This window comes from Dipodomys ordii, unplaced genomic scaffold, assembly GCF_000151885.1.
Source record: "Dipodomys ordii isolate 6190 unplaced genomic scaffold, Dord_2.0 Scaffold15, whole genome shotgun sequence".
Taxonomy (NCBI): domain Eukaryota; kingdom Metazoa; phylum Chordata; class Mammalia; order Rodentia; family Heteromyidae; genus Dipodomys; species Dipodomys ordii.
In genome coordinates this window covers 17,602,625-17,610,890 of record NW_012267231.1, presented here as the reverse complement: position 1 = coordinate 17,610,890, position 8,266 = coordinate 17,602,625, and the positions used below count along the sequence as shown (strand labels likewise).

The window sequence follows — 8,266 nt, the reverse complement described above, 5'->3', positions numbered from 1 at the left end:
AACTCTGAGCCTGGGCGCTGTCCCTCAGCTCTTCAGCTCAAGGCTAGCGCTCTACCACTTGAGCTATAGCACCACTTCCAGCTTTTTTTTTTTTTTTTTTTGCTTATGGGTGCTGAGGAATTGAATCCAGGGCCTCAAGCATGCAAGGCAAACACTTTACCACTGAGCCACCTTCCCAGCCCATGGGCAAGTGTTTAATACACATGAAATGACTGGAACTCCATCTAGTTTGGATATGGATAAGCATCCTCCAGGAACACAGGTGTGATGTGTTGAAGTTCTTCCAGGAGGTGATGGCATCTTTAGAAGAGGGGCCTAGTAGAAAGAAATTGGGTCCTTAAGGAAGCCCAGCCCCTTAGGTGAACCACAGGCGCCCCATTATGATTGACCACCTTGACACACGCCCAAAAGTCATGAGCCACACAGCCACAGACCACGATCTATAGGACTGAGAGCCACACTGACTATTCTTTGTAAGTTGATTGCCTGGTACCAAAAAGTGGGGGACCTTTGCTGGTCCAGAGCCTTTGAAACCAAGAAAATATGGAGATATTTGAAGAAACTGGTTAGGAAAAACCTCCTATGTTCACAGAGCTTAATGGCTGGGACTAGGAGCAGAGTGTGCATAGGAATGAGTACACTACAGATTTCAGGTGGGAATAATGACTCACAGGAAGGCACTGGTGTTACATCACGGTGAAAACTGCGAGTTGCTTTTGTCTGGGCCCTGAGACTTTGTGGGAGGTTGAGCTGAAAGATGACTAGAGTTCATCTCCCAGGGACAGCCAAGCAATTCCAGCCATGACGGGGCATTGCTGGCTGCTTTGGATTTTCAGTTGAGAATTTGCAGCAAAAAGCCCAGCAGAGAAGTGTTGTTTTTTTTTTTAAATGCAATCTGGACAAAAAAGGAGTGTATTGAAAATTGCTACCAAACCAGGGTAGGGGCCATTTGCCATTGACACCAGTACAGGGCTTTGCGCTGGCCCAACAGGAAAGATGCGTTTGGAACTGCAGAAACCCCTGCCCGTAGTAAGTGGAAGGTATAAAGTCATTTCCAGAACTTTCCTTAGAAAAGAGACCCACCCCTCCCCCATGCCTTCCAGGGAATTCCTCACTCTGAATATTTTCCTGTGTTCAGCCATCAAGATGTGCTCAGCGGCTTCTTCAGCTCACGAGGGTCCCCTGGCAGCTCATGCTGGGGGCAGACCCATGATCTCCCGGCCGCCCCCACCCCCTCTGAACTCCCATACCAGGCATTTGTAGTATGCAAGAGTTAAGGAGTCATGGAGGCATGCTCTGAGATTTCAAGGGAAAGTCCAGAAGGCCAAGGCTACGAAGTGGCCAAGTTAAGTCCCTGCCAGCACCCAAGGGGTGGGGCAGGCACAGAGCTGTGTGGACTTGCACATGGTGGAGAGGGGGGGCATTACCACGCCCTGTGCAGGGCCAGCTCCAGTGTAAGGGGGCCAGCCAGGGTGCCAGCTCCATCCTTCCACTCTCCCCATGTCAGAGGTGGGGACAGAAATTCATGTTTGTGCTATGCGTCAGTCGCCCTTTTGACTGATTTTGTCGATCATGGGGCTTGAACTCTGGGTCTGGGCGCTGTCCCTCAGCTCTTCAGCTCAAGGTGAGCGCTCTACCACTTGAGCCACAGCGCCACTTATGGTTTTCTGGTGATTTATTCGAGACAAGGGTCTCATGGACCTTCCTTCCTGGGCTGGCTTTGAATCGCGATCCTCAGATCTCAGCCTCCTGAGTAGCTGGGATGACAGGCGTGAGCCGCCCGCGCCTGCATTGGCTTTGAGTTTTGAAGGAGACTTTGAAATGTGGACTTTCAAGTCATTCTGGAAAAGATGTGGGAGAGGAGGGACTCTGGGGGAAAGGACTAAATGGGTTTGGCACTGAGATGCAGCGGGGTGAGGGAGGGGCGGGGTGCTATCACTTGGGTCCGATTCCTGTGAGGCCAGTGTTAAAGGTTTGGTTGGCAGCGCTTTAGGCACCACAGTGGCACCTTTAATGCCACCTAGAAGGTCAGGCAGTTGAGTCTGCCCTTTCCGAAAGGCCTAGAATGTCAGCACTGTCTTCCTCCTTTGCCTCCTGGCTGCCACATTCCCTGCTGCAGGGACTCGAAAGCGCCAGGCCAAGTGGAGCCTCTGAAATCACGAGCCCACATGAACCTTTCTTCTTCTTAAGCGCATTGTCTCAGGTATTTTGTCATCACAACGAAGAGCTGGCTAATGGAGTGTGGATAGCGGAAAAGCTGTTAGCTTAATTTGTATTCAATCCAGATGCTGATGTCCCTGTGAATTAAGATTGGGGGTGTAGTGTGTCAATACATTTTCTGAAACTCTGCCTTTTGGTTTGTTGCGTCACAGCGGGCTGGGCAAGGGTCAGTTTTAATCTTGCATAGGAAAATCATGGCTGGTGAGAATGAATATTTGGGGTGGGGGCAGGGGGTCCTTATGAATTACCACCAACTGTCAGTTATTCAGAGTGTAAAGTACAAAACTGTGTGTGCATGTGTGCACACACACATGCATGTGCGTGCGGGCGTGTGTCTGTACTGGGCCAGAACTCAGAGTCTCATGCTCTTATTTGGCTGGCACTCTACCACTTGAACTACACCTCTACTTCCAGCTTTTTGCTGGCTAATTGGAAATAAGAGTCTTGGTTTGGGGGCTAGGAAGGTGGCTTAGTAGAGTGCTTGTCTAACACGCATGAAGCCCTGGGTTCGATTCCTCTGTACCACATACACAGAAAAAGCTGGAAGTGGTGCTGTGGCTCAAGTGGTAGAGCACTATCCTTGAGCAAAAGCAGCTCAGGGACAGTGCCCAGGCCCTGAGTTCAAGCCCCAGGACTGGCAAAAAAAAAAAAGTCTTGGTTTTGTCTGCCTGCAGTGGCTTCAAACCACAATCCTCTGATCTCAGCCTCCTGAGTCTCTAGGATTAGAAATAAGCCACCAGTGCCTGGTTGTATCATGCTTTTCTTCCCCTTTCCCCAAAGGTGAGTTGAAATATTCATTTCTGTGTAATAAATACTCTTGACCTTTTTCATGCATCTTTTTTTTTTTTTTTTGCCCAAACTTAACTAGAACTGAAAAAAAAAAATCTTGAAGGGCCAACAACAAAGCTGGGTAGCTTGATCACAGGAAATGCGTTGCTATTAAGAAAAACCCCCCTCAGCTGCAGGTGCACAGTGAGCATCAGACACAGGGTTCTGGGCTCACGCATCCTCCTTGGCCATCAGAGGCTGCAAGAACAGGCCCGCGGTCCCCAGGATGCACACGAGGATGAAGAGCCACAGAAAGATGCGGTCGATCACCATGGCGACATACTTCCAGTCATCTTGAATCTGAAAACCAACCAAAGCCACAAAATGAATGCATTTTCATTGAAGACGTCATTCTACAGCAGTAGTTGAAAAGCCCATGTTATCTTCAGGATGCAGAAGGCTTTTATTTTGGTGGGGGGAGGGAGGAGGGAGGGTTGGTCATGAAGTTTGAACTCAGGGCCTAGGTGCTATCCCTGAGATTCTTTGGTTTTTTTTGCTCAAGGCTAGTGCTCTACCACTTTGAGCCACAGCACCATTTCCATTTTTTAGGTGGTTCATTAGAGGTAAAAGTCTCACAGCTTTTCCTGCCCAGGCTGGCTTTTAACTGTAATCCTCCGATCTCAGCCTCCTGAATAGCTAGGATGACAGGCGTGAGCCACCAGCGCCTGGCTTTTTGTTTTCTTCTAAACTATGTGGTCTCAGGAAATTATCATGGTCAGAATGAGCCATGTCAGCAGGCCGGGCTTTCAAACCACCTTCTTCAGCTTCCCTTTGCTGGAACTAGAGGTGTGAACTACTACACCCAACTTTATAAGTTTTCCATCCTTCCTTACCTCCTCTCTCTCTTTTTCTTCTTGTTTGATTCTGGAGTTTGAACTTAGAATTTTGCACTTGCTAAGCAAGTATTCTACTGCGTGTGTGTGTGTGTGTTAGTCCTAGGGCTTGAACTCAGGGCCTCCGTGCTGTCTTTGAGCTTTATTGCTCACTGGCGCTCACTGCTAATACCTTCCACCATATGTTCCGAAAGTTAAAAAAAAAAAAAAAGGACCAGACAAGCCCAACCATCCCTCTCTTTCCCTTGGCTCCACCTTATACACCCCTATCTTCTTCTTCTTCTTCTTTTTTTTGGTTGGTTGTGGGGCCTGAACTCTGGGCCTGGGTGCTGTCCCTCAGCTCCTCAGCTCAAGGCTAGTGCTCTACCACTTGAGCCACAGCCCCACTTCTGGCTTTTTCTGCTTATGTGGCGCTAAGGAATTGAACCCAGGGCCTCATGCATGCGAGGCAAGTGTACTCTTCCACTGAGCCACCTTCCCAGCCCCAACACCCCCATCTTCAACTGGAATCTGATACACGGACCAAATAGGCTGAACACCAGGATAATTGCTGAAATCACAGGAAATAAGACAGCCGCGCATCATAGTGCACACCTGTAATCTTCCTGAGATCTGAGGATCAAGGTTCCAAGCCAAGCCAGGCAGACAAATCCAAGAGAATCTTATCTCTGATGAATCAGCAATAAGCTGGAAGTGGAGGTGTGGCTCAGCTGATAGAGCACCAGCCTTGAGTGATAAAGCCAGCAAGCACACTAAGGCCCTGAGTTCAAGCCAGTTCAGTACCAGTATGAGAGCAAGCAAGAGAAAGAGGAGGGGGGAGAGAAAGAGAGAGAGCAAGAGAGAAGAGAGCAAGACTTATTGTACATAATACAGCTTCAATTTAGTGTTCAGACAGGAAGGAAGAGCAATTAAACTCCAGCAATCCAGAGAGCAAAGAAAGCATAATTAAATTGAGGGGGTGGGGCATGCATCCATTGATTTGAAGCAATAATCACATAAGAGGCAGCCTGTAATTCTGTGATTCAATTACATGCACTGACACAGGCTGGGGGCTGTAGACTTTATTTCACCCTGACGGGCTGCAGTGTCCTGGTCCTCTCCATAACACAGACAGTCATTGTAAGGTTAGAATCTAGTTAGGACAGTGTTCTGGGTGGCTCACACCTGTCATCCTAGCTACTCAGGAGGCTGAGATCTGAGGACTGTGGTCCAAAGCCAGCCTGGGTAAACAAATCAGAGAGACTCTTATACATATTAACCAGCCCAAACCCAGCAGTGGAGGTGTGGTTCAAGTGGTAGAGCACCAGGCTTGAGTGAAAAAGCTCAAGGACAGGGCCCAGGCCCTGAGTTCAAGCCCCAGGACTGGCATTAAAATAAAAATAAAGGCTGTGGGCTCAGGCCTGACAGGAATCAAGAACTGCCTGAGGGGTTTCTTCCTGCTCACGAGAGAGCAAGTACCTTGCATGGCTCACAGTTCTGCAGAAATAGCTCAGTTTCCTTAGTCTCTGGCTTCCACTTGACTGGGGTTTTTCTTTTGTTCTATTTTGGGTTTTTTGTTTTTGTTTTTGGTGCCAAGCTTGAACTCAGGGCCCTGGGCTATGTTGGCTCAAGGCTAGCACTCTACCACTTGAGCCACAGCTCCACTTCTGGCTTCTTTGCCGGTTCATTGGAAATAAGAATGTCATGGACTTTCCCGCCCCAGGGCTGGCTTTGAACTGTGATCCTCAGATCTCAGCCTCCTGAGTAGCTAGGATTACAGGGGAAAGCCACTGACTCTTATCCCAGCTATGTTTTGTCAGTAACTGTTGGAACCATGATCCTCCTATCCTTAGCCTCTTGAGTAGCTGGGATTACAGGCATGTGCTATCACACCCAACTCAGAGTCTATCATTTCTTCAGTGACCCCCACTCCAATCCCCCTTGCTGCACAAGGAACATGTAAGTGTGCATTGGATGACTAACCACCATGTGTTATTTAGATACAGTAATTATAATCTCTACCTCCTTAGCCTCATTCTGCGCTTTCATGTTTTCGGCGATGTACTTGACGCTGTGGATGGCGTCTCTGATCTCAGGTGACAGAGCGGAGAGGGACAGAGCGGCGTCGACAGACTCGGAGCTGGAGCTTCTGGTGAGGTTGGCGCTGAAGTTGGAGATCTTGACCCTGCGGTGCTGGCAGGCGGGGCAGGCGGTGTCGGGACACGGGTAGCCTGGCTTACAGCTTTTGGAATCGGTGCGGTTGAAACAATTCAGATTGGCGAGCTCGGCCCCGGAGAAGGCCCCAGGGACCGGGGGCCTGCTGCCCTCAGTGCTGGCCACCGGCCTGGTCATGAACATGACTTTGGGGAGAAGGTTCAAGAAGACGGTCTTCACCCAGGTTGGCATGGTGTGCGTGGTGGGCGTGCGGTAGTGCACGTTGAGCACGAACACGGTGATGACGATGGACAGCGTGACGAAGATCATGGTGAACAAGAGGTACTCGCCGATCAGAGGGATGACCAGAGAGGTGGACGGGATGGTCTCGGTGATGACCAGCAGGAAGACGGTGAGGGACAGCAGCACGGAGATACAGAGCGTGACCTTCTCGCCGCAGTCGGAGGGCAGATAGAAGACGAGCAGGGTGAGGAAGGAGATGAGCAGGCAGGGGATGATGAGGTTGATGGTGTAGAATAAAGGCAGGCGCCGGATGTAGAGCGAGTAGGTGATGTCGGGGTAGATCTCCTCACAGCAGTTGTATTTAATGTCGTGTTTATACCCCGGGGCTTTGATGATGGTCCATTCCCCGCTTTCCCAGTAGTCTTTGAGGTTCATGGAATTGCCAATGAGAACCAGATCGATTTTCGCTTTGTCGTACGACCAGGAACCGAACTTCATGGTGCAGTTTTGGTAATCGAATGGGAAATAGGTGACGTCGATTTTGCAGGAACTTTTGAAGATGGCGGGAGGGATCCAGGTCACCTCTCCTGTGTATTTGAGCAAAGCTTTGGTCTTGTCATCCACCTGGAAATCACCAATGGCACTGAAATGACACACAGGGGCCACAGCGCACCGGGGTCACAACTCCCTGTTACCTGGCCCAGGCTTCAAATTCAACAGGTAAGAATGCTGGAAAGGAGCCTGCTGCTAGTGGCTCACGCCTGTCATCCCAGCTACTCAGGAGGTCTGAGATCTGAGGATCGTGGTTCAAAGCCAGCTAAATCTGTAAGATTCTTAGCTCCAATGATCCACCAAAAGACAGAAGTAGAGGTGTGATTCAAATGGTAAAGTGCCAGCCTTGAGCAAAAGAAGCTAAGGGACAGTGTTCAGGCTCTGAGTTCAAGGCCCAGGATCAGAAGAAGAAGAAGAACAACAACAAAGATAAAAGGAGCTGAACACTGATGTAGTCCTATCTACCCAAGGAGGCTGAGATCTGAGGATCGAGGTTCAAAGCCAGCCCAGGTAGACAAATCCATGAGACCCTTATCTCCAATGAACCACCCCAAAGCTGGAAGTGAAACTGTGGCTCAAATGGTAGAGGCTTGAGCAGAAAAAGCTCAGAGATAGCAGCAGGCCCTGAATTCAAGCACTGCGCTCACAAAATGACATGCTGAATGGAAACCTCTTAGTACAAGTGCTTAAGGATAATGAAAAAAATTTAAACTTAACGACAACAAAAAATCAGCAGCGATGTAGTAAGGCACGGTGTGTAAAATGGCAGAAACTAGAGCATAAATGTGATGTCATGGGGCTGGGAAGGTGGCTCAGTGGTAGAGCGCTTGCCTTGCATGCATGAGGCCCTGAGTTCGATTCCTCAGCACCACATAAGCAAAAGGAATAAAAAGCCCAAAGTGGTGCTGTGGCTCAAGTGGTAGAGCGCTAGCCTTGAGCTGAAGAGCTGAGGGACAGCGCCCAGGCCCAGAGTTCAGGCCCCATGAACTGAGGGGGGGGGGATAGGGGAGGAGGAGGGAAGGGGGAGTGACATCCCATTTACCAATGGGATGCTGAGGCCCAGAGCCCCGCCCAACTCATCACCTGCCATGCCCCTCTTCCCTGGGATACCTCGCTCACTCCTTCTAAACCCCAGAAACCCCCAAAGGTCAGACAGGGATCACCAACTGCTTTCATTAAGCACAAGGAGGATTGCTGTGGAAGCAGGTGTTTAAGGCAGCTGGAGGGGGAGGGGGGGAAGGGGAATTAAATTTAGTTACTGTCCCCTGCTCCCGTCTCTCCTGGCCAAGGGGATGTGTGCACGTATGGGCTGTGAGGGGCTGCACCAGAAATGGGACCCAAGGGAGCTGTGAATTCTGCCTGGAGAGTGTCAGTGTCAGCTTCTCCCTTCACTGCTTTCCAAATGAGTGATTCAATGATTATTCACTGGGCGGCCCATGACCAACTCCCCCCCCCCA

The 8,266-nt window shown here is 49.9% G+C and overlaps 1 protein-coding gene across 1 annotated transcript in view; it reads right to left on the bottom strand.

The window, feature by feature from the left end:
- Window positions 1-3,070: 3,070 nt before the first annotated feature.
- Chrna3 (cholinergic receptor, nicotinic, alpha 3 (neuronal)) overlaps window positions 3,071-8,266 on the bottom strand; it is a 24,062-nt gene continuing 18,866 nt past the window's right edge. Inside the window, exons 5-6 of the mRNA XM_013011947.1 lie at window positions 5,883-6,900; window positions 3,071-3,348 (exon numbers count right to left, since the gene is read on the bottom strand). Of these exons, the coding sequence (XP_012867401.1) occupies window positions 3,220-3,348; window positions 5,883-6,900 (1,147 nt within the window). The 3' untranslated portion in view covers window positions 3,071-3,219. The remainder of the gene's footprint in view (window positions 3,349-5,882; window positions 6,901-8,266) is intronic.